Source organism: Chionomys nivalis, chromosome 1 (assembly GCF_950005125.1).
Source record: "Chionomys nivalis chromosome 1, mChiNiv1.1, whole genome shotgun sequence".
Taxonomy (NCBI): Eukaryota; Metazoa; Chordata; class Mammalia; order Rodentia; family Cricetidae; genus Chionomys; species Chionomys nivalis.
In genome coordinates, this window is record NC_080086.1 from 166,498,342 (window position 1) to 166,515,221 (window position 16,880).

General features: G+C 39.5%; 1 protein-coding gene across 1 annotated transcript in view; it reads left to right on the forward strand.

Annotated features, from left to right (window-relative positions):
• Positions 1–10,752, forward strand: part of Ptn (pleiotrophin) — an 85,594-nt gene extending 74,842 nt beyond the window's left edge. Inside the window, exon 5 of the mRNA XM_057773917.1 lies at positions 9,493–10,752. Coding sequence (XP_057629900.1) covers positions 9,493–9,548 — 56 coding nt within the window. The 3' untranslated portion in view covers positions 9,549–10,752. The remainder of the gene's footprint in view (positions 1–9,492) is intronic.
• Positions 10,753–16,880: the final 6,128 nt, after the last annotated feature.

A 16,880-nucleotide genomic window follows, 5' to 3' on the forward strand; every position in this document is an offset into this window, starting at 1 on the left:
TTTTGAATTTGTCTGGCACCTGGGGCTTGTCCAAAATGTGCCTGGGTTGGTCCACGGCAGGAGCACGAAGTTAGATGTCTGTCCTGCAGGTAGTTGAGGAAATGAATGAAAGTTAGTCTGCTAGCTCTGTTCCAATCTACAATCTGCTACCAGGTGCTTGTTGAATCTCTCCACTCATGATAATACCCATTCTTTTTTCTAGCTATTTCTAAAAGTTTTCCATCTCATTGCTCTGTCTGGGACAGCTGCCTAGCTTTCTCTTAGGTTTGATGATTCATCTCTACAGATGAAAAGAATGGCCACAGTCAAAGAGCCAGGCTCTGCTGCGTGCAGTGTGCAGCTTTTGGCAGCTGACTATTGAATGGGAAAATGGGTCAGTAAAGTGATATTCCCAGCATTCTCAATTCTCTTTCCACTAAATAGATTTCTTTTCTTTGTTCTTTTGAAGATAAAAGAAGTTCTTCAACATTTTGAAGGTGGGGGTAGGCTCTGTCATCCAGCAGGAAGAGGCATAGCTGCACTGAGCATACAGACTTTCCTAGGCTCTGGATTTTAACCATGTGGAGAGATTATATAGGGCAGAATCTCTGCAGGATGGCTCAGGACCTGCCTCAACCACTGAGCCTCTGACAAGTAGGGGGGTGCTGATGACTTTTGTTCTTCCATTTGGTCTGTAGGAAAGGCAGCGTGGGGTACACGGTAGGACCTCCATGCTTCTTGGTCAGAGAGAAGCCCTCTTTCTCAGACTGCACTCAGATTTTCATCTGTTGCCATTCTGCTTGGGGAAATGTTTGATAGCACCTATATTTTTATTTCCTGCTTATAATATCGTACCCAAAGCAAGATCTGATTCTGTTCCTTTCGAGTCATAGTGATGTGTTTTGCCTTCCAAACTGCTGACAGTAAATACAACAGAGCATTGTTGTTAAGATGAAACAGAAACACATTGTACATATATATGAAATTCTCCCAAAATAAATGAAGAATATTACTAATAAAGAAAAATGATAATGAGGACCATAGGTAATATGCTTGATAAGTGTGCAAGAAATTTGAAACTATTTTCCTGTTTTCTACATCCTGTTGACATAGGCGCTTTCAGTGTTTTTGTTCTGTTTTGTTTACCTTCCTTCCTTCCTTCCTTCCTTCCTTCCTTCCTTCCTTCCTTCCTTCCTTTCTTTTTTTTTTTTTTAAAGCAACTTCCCACACTGTAGGTTAGACTGGCTTAGAAGTCACAGCATAGCTCAGGTTGGTGCTGAAAGCACAACTCTCCTGCACCACCATGGCCAGTGTTGAGGTAGGTCTTCACACCTCTGATAGAAGAAGACCTGTGGTGATAGCAGTAGGAACTAGTCATGAATTACTTGTGTACTTCACAGCTTAGCGTAGTGTATACGCGCTACCACAAAACAGGCAGAAAGCTCTGAAGTATGTCCTGCAACTTCTGGTTTCAAAGATTGGAAGCCAAAGCTTTAGAGAAGCTTGGCACTCAGGTAGGAGTCCATCCTAACAAGCAGAGTCGTGGACTTGGACACGTGGCCGCAGTCTGAGTCTGGATCTCCTGCATCACATACAGCCTTTCCCATGTGGATATAGGTGTCATGGATCCTATGTAAGGAAGTTAATGAGTTGCAGACTCATCCTGAATCTTTACCAGCCTTTAGGAGGATGATCCTGCCTGGACTTTACCTGGTCTCTGCTCTACACATAGTCCATGTGCTCTATACCAGTGAAGCCAAGCATCCAAACTTCAGGAGCTGGGTGAATGGGACCTGACTGGAGTGAACAGGCACAAGAATGGATGATCTACGTAGTTATACTCTCTTGCCTGGCTCACTGCGGCTTGCTGCTCCTACACTGACTTCCTGTGTCTGCTGGGGCCTCGTTGTTAAGGCTCACCAGGAAGAATTTCTTGGGTGTTTAGATCTTATCCTTAGGCAAGAATTTCTCATCCTACTGCCAAGGCAGACTTAAGAACGAGGAGCTATAAATATTTGTGGGGCTTACCTCACTCTATGTCTGCTTGCATCTCCCTGGGTAAATTCCACACTTTGGAGGCTCATTAGCTGCTCACACAGAACACAGCTTTATAATAATTAGTGCTAAGGAAGGCAGCACAATCAAACAACATTCGCACTGATTACTTTTTGGGCTGGAGATTCTGGGTTTTCCTTCCCAGGAAGTCTTTGTGATTCTGCCTTCTAATTTCTCAATCAAGAATTACTTCTTGTGTTCTCCGTAGTTATTATCATCTCTCGAGCACCTACTATTTATAAATAAATAGTTTATTTATCAGATACTTATTATATAGCCTTATGCTAATTTATTGGCATAGCTTGTTTCCCTCAGTCCTTACAACAACTAATAGGTGTTTGACCACATTTTGCAGTCTAGGAATTACAATTCATAAAAGTTCACCTGCCAGTAAATGGCCAAGCTGGAAATAGAGATTGATATTTCTGTACCAAAGACTTCCAGAAGAGTATATGAATTATAAAAATAAAATTAATGATTTGTTTTTGTTTTTTGTGATAATTTAAAACAGCCAATCATAAAAATATATTTGGGGTCATTTATGAGTGAGTCCTATTAGACAATTCCTGGCTTAAGTTTCTTTTTGTATAGTAATTGCATTGAAACCAAATAACAGCTTTTAGTACTGTATGTATCCAACTAAGACCCTACAATAAGGGCACAGTTTTTTAAAGTGAGAAATAGTAGATCAAATCGCCCTGCCATACCAGTGGCCTCCCAGACAGAACCAGATCATCTTGATTCTGCTTTAAGCATCGTGGAGGCTCTGGTGCCTCTCTGTGTCAGAGGCACAGCGGTCAAGGTAACAAGCTAACAAGCGCTGTCAGAAGGGACTTGTCCCTGCTCCCAGCAGTTCCGCTCAGTTCTTCACTGATGCAAAGCTGGCAGGAGCCCACAGGGAAATCAAAGCAGACTGGCTGGGGCTCAGGACGCAGAGACAATGAAAGGAAAGGAAATAAACAAAGGCTTTCTCTAGAAAAATAAGCAATATTCATAGGAAAACTCATCAGAAAACCAAAGGCTGGGAGCAGGTAAAAGTGTTCCTAGGCTCCTGCTTAGGCACACAGGCTAAGTCTGGAGAAAATTTTCACAGATTAAAGTGTTCCTAGTATTCAGTCTTAGGAGACTTTCAAAATTTATTTATTTTTCTAAAAAATAAATAGAAGCTCCTTATTTCCTAGCTTTCATTTAGACACACAAGAATAATAAATTCACCTGCTATGAAAGCTATTGGAAGACTATGAAAAATTGAGGGAGAGTGATGAAGGTCTAGTACTGACTGTGCTACAGACAGGTCCCTCAGTCTCTTCTGCTTGGAAGCCAGAGCACCAGCATGGAGATATGGGAGCAGGACTAATGCTGTGTGTGTTTGTATGACCATCATCGAACATAAAATCAGACATAAGTTTTCTAGTGTTAATATTTATAGTCAGATAATGAATGTGACTGTGACATCTTCATTCATGACATTGTACTTTGCTGACTTGACCACTCATCACTTTCCCTTGTCCCCATTTCCACCTTTCTGGTCACCTTCCTCTCTCAGACAGTCTCCTTTTTGCTTTTTTTTTTGTTGTTGTTTTTTCGAGACAGGGTTTCTCTGTAGCTTTTTGGAGCCTGTCCTGGCACTAGCTCTTATAGATCAGGCTGGCCTCGAACTCACAGAGATCCGCCTGCCTCTGCCTCCCGAGTGCTGGGATTAAAGGCGTGCGCCACCACCGCCCGGCCTCCTTTTTGATTTTATGTCATGTGTCTGTCATACACCTACATGTAAAGATCTAGATTTTACCTATGACAGAATATGTGCAATGGTCCTTATTCCCCCCTTCTTTGTATTTTAATGTGTGTATGTGTGCACATGTGTGTGTGTGCATGTGAATGTGGTGGATGGGGGTTGAAGTTGACTGTCTTCCTCATTAGCTTCTCCACCTTGCTTGTTGAGACAAGATCACTCACTGAACCAGAATCACCGATTTGGCTAGGCTGGCTGGATAATGACCCTCTATGTTTTGCCCGTCTCTCTCTCTCTCTCTCTCTCTCTCTCTCTCTCTCTCTCTCTCTCTCATTACCTAAGCTGGGGTACAGACATACACTGCAGAGCGCATCATAGAAAAGCTTGTCCTTTTACATAGGCTCTTAGGATTCAAGCTCAAGGCCTCATACTCTTGCCACAAGCACCTTGCCTACTGATCTACCTTCTCAGCCCCCGCCTCTTTGTCCTCAGTGTCAATAAGATGCATTTAAAACATATTCTCTTCTGTAGGACGAATGAAAAAGGCAAGAGCACATGTTTTGACCTTCTAGAGAGGATCTTAAGGGCATACATATATGAACTGGTCAGACACAAATTCAGTGATGTGTTCGTTTACTAGAGCTGCTGTACAAAGCACCCTAGACTCAATACCTTAAACAACACGTATGCCTAGCTGCATGATTCTGGAAGCTACAAGTAAGAGACTGAGGTCTCTGTAGGTTGGTGTCTTCTGCTATCTCTCTCTTTAGCTTGGAAATGGCTATTTTCTTCCAGTGTCCTCAGGTTTCTGAGGATACCAGTCACCAGATTAGGACTTCATTTTGGCTGAATTACTCCTGAATTACTCCAGATATATTGACCCCACAATATACACGGATTGGGGCTTTAGCATGTACTTAGGGGAACATATTTAACCTCGTTTCATCCATGTCTATCATTTTTTGAACCCCTGAGAAAAATTCATGTGGAAGCAAACAAGGAATAATTCACAGGGTTATAAAAATCTTCCCATCCTGAAGTTCACGCTTCTCATCATTTTGTCAATCATCATTTAGTATTTTACTGGTGCTGATCATATATTAGAGTATCATTGGGTATGGCAGCAAAAAACATCAATGAGCTAAGTGGAAATGTGGCATTTCTAGCAGATGCCATCAATATAATTGCTTATTATCTATAATATAGCAAATGTTTTTCATTTCAGAAATAATATATTAAATATTTAGATGTCATCCCTGTTGCCCCAGGGTGGACAAAGTCAGTAGGAAAGCCATTGTTGAGTGCAAGATCATGACAGTGGTCCACCGACTCAGGAAAGGGAAGAGATTTTTGCAGAAAAAGAGAAAGCCAAATACTGATTTCTCATCTCTGTGTGTGAAAAGGTGTTAGAATATTAGGACTGTGCAGCTATATTAGTAAACTAACAATAAAACTTGTCCATTTACTACCTTGTATATGCAAGTGTAAAGTCAATCAGTGACCCTGACACACCAAATCATGGCTGGTTTTTCTTTCATGTCAACTGTTCATAGAAAGTACATTATAACTTTGCTGAGAAAGAAAAGAAGACCTCATATGCTCTCCTCCCACCAAACACAAAAAGGAAGTAGGAAGTTGGGAGGTAAAAGAGACTGGGATGCTTGTAGAAAGAAAAATAAACTTGGTTTACATTATTTAGATGTCATTATTGCCTATTCACTTTATTTATAGCTGTTTGTTTCTTTATTTACAACAGTTTATTGATAGGTGCATAAGTTCCTTTGGAAAATACTTTTTAGGGACTTTTGTTAAATTGGCTCTATTTGGTTGAAATAAATAATCTACCTGTATTGTACCACTTTGTATAATATTTAGCATGTTATATATTACTATTTTTGTTGCTTTTTTTTAGACAGGGTTTCTCTGTAGCTTTGGAGCCTCTCCTGGAATTCTGCCTGTAGACCAGGCTACCTATGAACTCACAGAGACTGCCCGCCCCTGTCTCTTGAGTGCTGGGAGTGCCCCTCCCCTCAGTGACACACTTCCTCCAACAAGGATGTATCTCCTAGTTCCTGTCTAGTGGTGCCACTCCCTAATGACCAAGCATTCACACATACGAGCCTATGGGGGCCATTCCTATTCAAACGGCCACATGACTTTCTTCATCCCTGCCATTTTTGCTATGAAACTGAGATAAATCTGCCCCAGAATACTCAATTCTTTCACTTAGAAAGTATCTGTCCATAAAGTGTTTAAATGGCTGTTGCTTTCTCAGGACCCCCCTCTGACACCATTTCTCTCATTTCCCTAGTATAGAAAATAGTTTAGAAGTTATTCTGCCAACCTCACAGCGGTTGTTCCTAAGGTCCTGTGACGAGAGGAAGAGGTGGCTCACATCCTTTGATTTTTCAGCTTTGTGGAACAAACTGACATAAGATCCCATAGAAACTGCTGATAAGAATTTGGATTAGAATTTACAAGAAGTCTAGTGCAGTACAATACTGATCTGGAACTTTAAAACACCCTATTCTATCCAGGGGATCATCTCCTATTAATCTATACTCAGACAAACATTTTAATGCACCTTGATTGTGTGTAAAACAACAAAAAGTCATCACAGCAATCCAAATGAACTATAAAGGAAGAACTGTTTAAAAAAAATGGGATACTTTATTTTCTATCAAGGAATACTACTTGGCCATGTTTCAAGCTTTATACAAGAATCACAGAAAGTAGACTCAACAGATTTTTAAAGATTTATTTATTTTTATTTTATATGTATGAATGTTTTGTCTGCCCGTATGTCTGTGAACAAAGTCAGTGCCTGGTGCTCAGACAGTTCAGAAGAAGGCATCAGAATCCCCTGGACCTGGAGCTATGGATGGTTGTGAGCTCTGTGTGGGTGCTGGGAGCATAACCCAGGTCCATTCCAGGAGCAGCGAATACTTGAACCTCTGTGCCATCTCTCTAGTACTCAACCGTTTTCAGCGCATCCCTAATAAAAACAATAGGAAGAAATATAAATAGAAGTTACCAATAATCATTTTGTTTCCATATTGTAAAATGATGGACAGCTCCTATTAGCATGTAAAATGTTTCTCTGTTGTCTACATGAGCTCATGCTACATTTAAAAACAAAAAAGTTATTAATATTTCTATGAATGATAAAATAACCCAGAGGGGAGAAATTATCCTTTTTTCATACTGCCTAGTATTTATAAACACTTTTCTTCTTATTAACTCATTTTCCTTATGAATGTTTTCTACTTTATGTCATAGAAATATGTAATGTATTTGCAGTAAATTAGCAAGAAAAATTGGTCCCAAAGCCATTAAAACCCTGGCATGGTCTTCAACATAAGTATGGCCTTTAAATATCTTTGAAATTTGAAATATGCAAATAGAACAATCTTAAAAACATTTCTTTCTAAACTTTTTTGTAATACTAGCTTTTTGAAGGTGAAGTTTTGTTCTTTCTGCCATTACATGTGAGACTCTCAAGTTACATTTGGTATATAGTGGATATGGCATGCATATGTATTTCTCACTGAAGAAATAAATTTTGGGAGGCAGTTGTAGTGAAGTGGATCTCAGAGCCCATCCTCTCAGACAGGACTCAATCCCAGTATCCCTCCATGAGGATGCAGGTTTTATTCTTGCCACTTGGCAGGAAACAAATGCAGATTGACTGACTTCCCCGACACAGGGCTGATGTGTGTCAGGGAGCGACATGAAGCAGATGTCACTTCAAGTTGGCACTTGCTTTTTAGTAAGTGCTCCACAAAAGTCTCCAGGTTTCTGCATGAAGAAAATGGGCCTGGGATGTGCTTTGATATGAAACATCCTCCCCATTCTTCTCATTTCCTTCGTCTTTCCTATTAGCGGTTGTAGTTTGACTTTCTTTCAGACCGCTGGCTCACAAATAAGGAGACTTATTATTAATTGTGAAAGCTTAACCTTTGACTGGGCTTGTTTTTAACTAGCTCTTATGACTCACATTTTTAATTCTACAGTTCTGTCACGTGACTCGTTAGCTCGTCTCCGTACTGCACATCCTACAATCCTCTGCATCTCCCTGGTGCATTCCTCATGTCTAGATGACTCCTCCTCTTTCTCTCTCTCCCTGGAAATCCCACCTATCCTCTCCTACCTAACTGTTACCATTCCGTTCTCTATCACACCAATCACAGCAATACATCTTCATACAGTGGACAAATATCTCACAACAGGTAGTTGCTACACTTTGCAGTAGTTCCTTTGGTTCTTGGAGGCCATCATAATGATGGAGCTTATAATCATAATTTATAGCAATAGGAGGTGCTTGAAATCTTGCTATTTTGTTAGAAGGTCTCAGGACTTTAGAAAAACTTTCCAACATATTGCAAACACAATGGTATCTCTAATCTAACAGTGCAAACTTCTACAGAGCAAGGACCATCTTGTATCGATAGCCCAACTATGAATACTCCTCTATGAACTTAGTCATAGGCCAAGGAAAAGATGAGGGTTTGAAGCCCAGGGGGATAAAGCATCAGTGTGTTGCTGTGATGGATGTATGTCTCTGTGTTGTCTACATGAGCCCATGTTACCTGTAAAATGTCTGGAGCTGGGAACAGAGCAGACATTCCCCCAGCAGTAGCCCTACCCTTCACGTGTCTCACAGTTGCTCATTTCCTGGTAAGCATGTCCGCTTCACAGTCTTAGTCCAGGAGGGAGAAAGTGATGGAGAGCCGGGGGGTTTGAGTTAACGTTTGGCATGCCAAGCCACTTGGCTCTGTTCAGTGTGAACTAAAATGCTCTACTGTTATACATCAGTGTCTAGGTCCTCCTGACTCTAAATGCTTTGGAGAGCGGCCATGCAGTGACCACTATAAAGCACTTGGCTTCACCAAGTGAAGTTCTGCCATAGGTCAAACGGGAACCCTCATGCTCATACCAAACCTTTGTCTTACCTTGAAAACTACTGAAATGAAGCTGGCTTTATCCATAGAGTTAATTCAGGCTTTGCTCTTAAGAGTAAGAAAACAATGTTAACCTTTCAAATGTGACCCTCTGTGTTCTCATATCAGTCAAAGAGAGATGGAAGAAGATTGAATAGAGAAGGATGGAGCCATTTGGCGCAAATCCTAATGGGCTAATGAGTGGATCTGGTAGAAGTCAGGTCGATACCCTCTGTGTGTTTCACCCAACTCTATATGACCCTTTAGATGGACTACACACCATATGGTCCATTGTTATCCTATAAAAAAACTGCCTGAATGTATCAGCAGCTGGAGATCCAGACTAGAAGCACTTAGGAACTGTTTGCTCAAAAAGGAAGAAAAAGAATGCTAATGAACATTTTCAGTCGAAGGGACTCTGAGATGCACTGGAGCTAAACAAGGCTGCTAAAGTCTTCCATCAGGAAGAGATCCGGTTCACTCCCAAGAGAGGCCAGCCTGCTGTATATGCTTTCTAAGCAGGACCCTCAAACAATATTTGACATTCCAAATGGAAGCAAGCAACACGATAACAAGCATGTTTAGCGGTACACATAGGTAGGCTGTGTTCTTGCTTATTTTTATAGATATTCCCCTGGCTCTTGTTTGTGCACACGCACACACACTGGCAACTTAACAAGAGCCAACACCTTGTGTGCTGATCTTGCCCAATTATAAGAAACCTGGCTTCCCTCTCACTGATTAGTACCCTGATGCTGTTCTCTTTCTCTCTCTTTTAAACTGCAGCAGAATCAAAGAAGAAGAAAAAGGAAGGCAAGAAGCAGGAGAAGATGCTGGATTAAAAGATGCCACCTTCCATGGACCAGGAAAAGAACATCAGCAAACAGGATTAGTTAGCTATTACATTTATACCTACTGTAGTCTTTTTATTCAACAGTCATCTGTAGCTTAAGTACATGATAGGAAAAAAAAACCAGAGAAAAAACTTTTTTTTTGTAGTAGCGTTTTTAAAAAAATGTATGCCATAGAGCCACTAGGGGCTTATAATAAAGGACTGTAATACTGTTTAGAAAGTTGAGCTGTAGTATGTGATAAGTGGTAGGCAATTGAGGTAAGTTTTTTTGATGTTCTATGATGTTTCACCTTTAAATCTTTTTTCTTTAATTTTTTTTACATCCCTCCCCCCCTTGGGCAGCAATTTAAATGCTACAACCATGTAAACTAGTTCTCTTGCTAGATAGGTTTTCACCTAGACTTTTTTTCCCGATTGTGAAAAATATATACTAAACAAAGCAGCAATAAGATATAATCATTCTATTGGAGAGAAATACATTGCTTTCTGCCAGTGCATGTTTTCTTTAAAAATTAACAAATTGAGAGAAGGAGAAAGGCAAAACAATGATGTCGTTCATGGTGATTTCTGTTTTTTAAGAAAAACATTAAGACATGGAGTTCTTTCACTTTGGCAGAAACATTTGTTTTCTTGATGAAATTATTTTTCCATCTGAGGAAAGAGAATCTAGGAAAAATAAATCAAAGTGATACTGAATAAAAGGTGGTTTGTGTATAATAATTTCATATTGTAATTCTCTCTTTGTCAGCCATGTTGTGAAAGTCCATCACACAAGCTAGTTAAAATCCTCATGGGCACAAATGTTACTAATGTGTTTCTTCTTCTTTTTTCTTTTCTTGTGTGATTTAGTAAGGTGTACAGGCTGAACATCCCTAAACACCACATCTGATATGTGCTAAATACCCAAAAGTTTTGTGTACAGACCTGATTTCACACATGAAAAATTCTACCCATGACCCCAGGGAAGATTCAGAGTTAAAATTCAAGCACACAAAAGTATTGCATAAACTTACCTGGGATTGTGTGTACAAGGTACATAGGAAACAATTCAAGTCAGTACTTATTGCTAGATTCCATTCCTTAGACACCTCATTGTGTGTAGACAAATTATAAAGCTAAAAAAATCAAATGTGATATCCCTCATTCCAAATATTTAAGATAAAAGACTCTTGACTGTATCAGTATTGAATAATTCATGATGGAATTCAACAAATTTTAATAAAGCTTCAAATTAGTGTTTAATGCAAGAGAGGAAGGTTCATCTATTGAATGAGTTTGGGATAAGCATGATACAGACAAAACGTAAACAAACTGACAGTTTCCAGAAACAAGAGTTTGCAGTCTGTCCTATATCAAAAATACAGAAGAGACTGAGGGCTCCTTCCTCGGTTGACATTAAAGTGTAATCTTTAGTAAACAAGCCCAGGTTTCTCCCTCTCAGAGAAACAAAGACACTGGAAAGCTCTAGACTATGGTACAAAGTCTTGACAGAGTCATCACTGATCCTAAGAAATTCACATTTGATGAGCAAATATCTGTCTACCAAGATACCCCATTTTCATAGACGGTAGCCCTGCACATTGTGGACTAGCCACAAAATAGCTAATTATATATAAATAGCCAGAGGCATCCACAGCTAAGCCTTGCAGGCCATCTTGTCCAATACTCCACCTGAGCTTGGGAAGCTGAAAAGCCCATTTCAGCCCTAAGTCAAAGCCAGCTGCCAGTGGGGAATTTAACAAGGATGAACTTGTAAGCATCTTAAGTATTGGTGCTTAATAAAATCAGAGTGCCGTGTAAAGCCCAACTGACAGAAACACGGATAGGAAATGTGGTCCTTTTATGTGCTGGCCTTCATAGGAAAAGGTACTCATGGGGATGGATGGACGCAGGGATAGAAAAGCACTGTCTCAAGTGGGGTTTTGACAGTGTATTACCAAAGGGCAGAGTGATAAAAGACTCTGCAGCCACACTTGTTAGACTCCAGGCTAATACCATTGTCATCATCATGCAAGCAAAGCAGTCCGCCATGAATCAATGATGAATTAAGGTGAACTAGACCAGAATCTCCCAAGGGAAAGGCAACCCTGTAAATAACTGTGATGTGCTCCATTAACCACAGGACAAGGCAGGAATCAAAGTAGGCGGGGTTCTCTGCTGTGTCAACTACAACTCTTGGCATATACTTAACAGCTCCCCAATTCACTGCAAGAAGAAAATGGGGTCACAATCTTAATCACCCTCACACCTGGTGTGACATTCAACTCTCCTTAAGTCTTGAGAACTTTGAACATCTTAAGATGTTAAGTGCACAGAAGCACTGAACTGGTGTAAGAAACAGTTAACCAAACCAATGGTGCTCACAAGTAAGAAAACAGCAGACTGCCACTCCCCGGATACAGTGTCGAGAAAGCGCCCTCTCCTCAAGTGTCCCCATTTTTGTCAATGACATTTCAGTGTTCATTGTTCCTGAAAGATGGGAAGAGAAAGGTAAGGAAACCAACTTCATTTCCTCAAACTCTTAAAGTGATTTCTATCCTATATTTGGGAAGACACAACGCAGCTTTGTCTGAACCCTGGTAAAAATATGACTTCCCATGGCACAGAGAGGCTCCCTGCTCAGTATGTTGTACAGATCCTCTAACTTCCCATGTGATCCTGAAGATGTGACACTGTTACCCCCGGGTGTGAAGAGAGTCACTGTAAAAACAGGAACGACTTCACATCTTGTTATCTCTGTTGGAGAGGAACGGAACAGCGAATTTATCTCTGAGCATTTCTCAAGGAAAAAAAAATAAGTAAAATAGTGGATGGAAAGGCATAGGTCTCAGCTGTACCTCTAGAATTAAGCTTTTCGCACCTGTTAGGTCCCCCCCCCTTTCTCTGTGTTTATCTCAGTCCTTTTCCACTGGCCTCCTTCCCTCCCTTTCTCTTTCTTCATACACAGGAGAAACAAAGGTTGCCTTCGGTTACATTGTTACCCTTTGTGAAATGTTCTCTTTCTGCTTCTCCTCTGAGTATGACAGCTGATGTGTGGTAGGCCTGTAGCTGAAACAGAGGATTCTCTCAGATGCAAACACATAACTTTGAATCTTCTATTGGGGCTTACCTTGAATTCCCCACAGCGAGCTTCCTGGTACTTACATGTCCGTGGGTTACCGGACAAGTGTGAGGTCTGCTCATAGGAAGCAAGGTTCCACCTTCCCACGAGGACACTGTTTGAATCGTCATTAAAGATACAAGTAAACAGGGAAGATGGGACGCTCCAAGTGCTGCACAAGTCGACATTAAAACACAAAAGAGTTGTAATATAACAAGCTACCTTTCTAATGTCAGGGATATAAAATAATCTATGATTTATAATAGGACAAATGTTGTCACAAATTCCAGTTCTTGAGGGCTCATGAAAATTTACTGTGAAAAAATGAATGCAAACTTGAACATAAGATCAACAATTGTTTGTTTATTGTCATTTTCATTCCCAAGAACGGTATTACCAGAAGATATGGTGGACATTAATCTTATTTTCAGGGGCACAGAATTATTGGACTCATGTTTCAAAATTTCCAACATCACAAATTGAGTATTATATCTAAGTATGTAGTACTGGACCTCATTCTAGAGAGAAGAAACATTATGGCAATCAAGTAAAGTGCATAGATAGATGTGCTATCTATCATCTATCTATCTATCTATCTATCTATCTATCTATCTATCTATCTATCTACCTACCTACCTACCTACCTATCAATTATCTATCATGGTGCTCACCAAGTCAAGTAAGTTCGACCTAATGATAATGAGTTGGCATTATTCAAAAACACACTTTGGAAAAAATACAGTTTGTGTATGAGGAGGACATATCAGTGAAATATTGAGAGTTCATATAGTAAGAAGTAAAGGTTTGCAAAAGAATTATCTAATTTGCCCTATGGAGGAGAACTTTATAGATCTCTTAACTCTGGGCACATGTGATAGATAAGGTCTGTTGAGTGCTGTCAGGCTGCCTTCACTTCCCACAAACATCTTTCGATTTGCACATCTACCTCCCATGGTGTACCATATGCCAGGAGTATGTGTTCTGTCCAAATTGTGAACTCATATCAGCTTGATTTTAGAAATGGTTTAGACAATTATAGTATATAGGGGTTGAGGGATTGGAAGCCTCTTGAATCACACTGTGACACAAAGTGTTGGCATTCTCCATGCCCCATGAAATGAAGGGCTATTTTTAACAAGCAAAGGGAAACTTTCATTGTGTGACCTCTCCTTCAGATTAGGAGGTAAGCTATCTCAGCAAACAGCTTGCCTTCCCTTGGCCTGAGAAATGGATGTTCTTCTTTTCCTGCCCAGCTGAAGAGGCTTGTATTAATCTAAGCCTTTGTGGACTTTCCAGAATTCTAGATTTCAAGTAGTCTAGATGAAGAGAGAAAAGGCTATAATTGCATTTCTTACTAGTTTATATTAGAAGTTTACGAATCATAACCAGGATCAAAAGAGAGATAATAAATAATCTATTTTGAGCTATTAGAAGGAAACAGGGCTGGGTTCATGCTGCCACCCTAAACTATTCTCTAATGTTTGAAATGTTTGAGTCCTTCCCTCTACATTAAAAGATGTCTAACAAGCTAAATCAATTGCTTTGAGTGGGATTTGACCAGAGTTTCCAATTCTTTAATAAAGAAACTTAACCTAAGTTGGGAAGTTGAATTCACACTTTCTGATATGCACATCCCAGTCAAGAAATCTAACCAAGTTCAAAATGAGATTATTTTCTTTTAAGAAGTATGCTTCCAAAGTCTTTTTGAGCAAATAAGAATCTTGGTTAACTGTACAGATTAATTCTTGAAAATCTTCTTGGGCATGTTTCTGCTTCTAAGCATGGATCATATGTAACCACGTAATAACCAGGCTAGCTTAATATGAAACAGCAAATTTTAATGAAGGAATAGCTTACAACACCAGGGATCCAGCGATGAGAAGAAAATACAAAAAAGAGAGCAGCGGGGCTCACACTTGCCAGATTTATACGTAAACATTAGCCCGAGGCGAACACGCCCCCAAATGGGCAGGGCTAACCCTACATCTCCCCTTTTTGTCTAAATAAGACAGAACTAAACCAAATACAATTATATACAATAGTGACAAATAATAAATATATCTTAAGGAGTCTAAATAATGTAGAAAGTAACTATAATTATATAATCTTTTATCTGTAACAATGTAATAACCAGGCTAGCTTAATATGAAACAGCAAATTTTAATGAAGGAATAGCTTACAACACCAGGGATCCAGCGATGAGCAGAAAATACAAAAAAGAGAGCGGCGGGACTCACACTCGCCAGATTTATACATAAACATTAGCTCGAAGCAAACACGCCCCCAAATGGGCAGGGCTAACCCTACAATCATACATTTCTCCCCATAGGCTACCCTAACTTATATTCATTAATAATTTATGCATTCATTTGTTCTGCATCGTTAAGACATATTCAGCACTGGTACAGATGTTGGGAGTTCAACAAAGAACAAAACATCTTGGTATTCAGGAAATTGATACTCCTATGGGGGAAAGGCACACTGAATGATGCTGCACAGCATAGAACTGATGTGTCGAAGTGTGGTTGTGTCATGGCATGATTTTTCCCATTGTTCCATGAGACTTTGTGCCATATGATACTAATCTGAGTCACATTCATGTTACTTCTTACAGAAAGAGACAGACTATTGAAGTCTAATACTGGACGTGTAGGTGGTTTCAGTACTTCATATTTTTGTACATAATTTTTTCCCCAAAAAAGTATGTCCATCAGGACGACCAGTCTTTTTACATGGCCTCACAAAGCACTCTGAAGTTCAAAACTGAAAACCACCAACCTTCATAGGCCTCAACCTAGGATCTAACCACCTTTTAAGCCAAAATCTAGTGGTTAAATGAAAGAAAGTTAATCTAGAGTCATAGGCTACTGGGGGAAAATTCGGGATGAAGTGGAGAAAATAGATATATATGAGAAATATATATATGAGAAAATAGAGTACATAGAAAGCTGTCAAGAGCAATCCACAGTGTTGGAATGGAGGAGTCACACATGATGACAAAGAAAGTCTCCTAGAGATAAGACTTGCTAGTCAAGGGAACAGTCTAGAGAGGTTACCAAATTTCACCACGACTTTGAGACAGAATTGAGCAAATACAAAGAGCAGTCAGCACAAAAGTTCTTAGATGGGGGCTTCCAGAAAATTCCAGGAGAAGTGAGGATTCAGTAGATAAAACAAAAGAAGGTCCAAGAGGTTAGAAAACAAGGACAATGAGCTGTGTACCAATGACGTCCAAGACTGAAAGAGTCATTTGGTTCTTTTGTGAGGGACCCCATTTCCCCAAACAAAGGAAATAGAAGATGAACAAGGGCAATAGATTTCAAAATCGGAATTTGTTTGAGAGTTTCAAATGCTTAATTATAAACCTGGTATCTCATGCCCAATAGTTTCCTCAAAATTTATATAAGATAGGTGGAGAACACCCTCAATTGACTTAGTCTAATTTAATAAGCTGCATGATATATTTCTCAATTTGATTCATTAATCAATGTTGCATGGCAACTAGTCAAAAGAGATCCTAAGGTATGGTCACAGGAAGGCTCTAGAGGTAAAAAACATAGCATTAAATGTATAATTCTTCCCTATTCTTATAAATTCCATTCTCAGTAACCCAGGCATCCCAGAATTCTCCAATATATATTACTAGTGTAAGAGTAATGTTGATCTCATTTTTTTATGACTTTAGCACAATAATAAATTCTCCATACTCCAGTGGTCTCTGGAGGTCTGTAAGCATCAGATTCTGCAAAAGTCAGTATTCATTAGTCACAGATAATAAAAACTTCTATTTTAAAGCTGTGTGTGTGTGAAATTTTTTTTATAACTTTATTCAGCAGATTAGGGAACTGAGTTATAGAAGGCTAGAGGAATGAGAATGCTGAAAGATGCAAGACCAAACATATTAATAGCTCTTCTTTAGTTCCAATCAATTTAAGTCTTAGTGTGGGATGCTCCTTAGTAAGGGTCAAATGGTTCCTTTATTGTCAAAGCTTCTGGTCTTCTTATTGACAGTCTACCAGAATCACACGGAAATGAAGGGAAAGAATTCTCCAAGACGGATTCACTTCTCCGAAATGCAAAAGGAATGTCAGAATGCATTAAAATGATATGTATTTTAATTGATTGAAATATTAAGATTTAAAAAAGAAATTCTAGAAGTTATGCATTTGCATGGGTTCCAACTATATACAAGTTGAATGCAAAGAAAGGAGATTGGTGGGC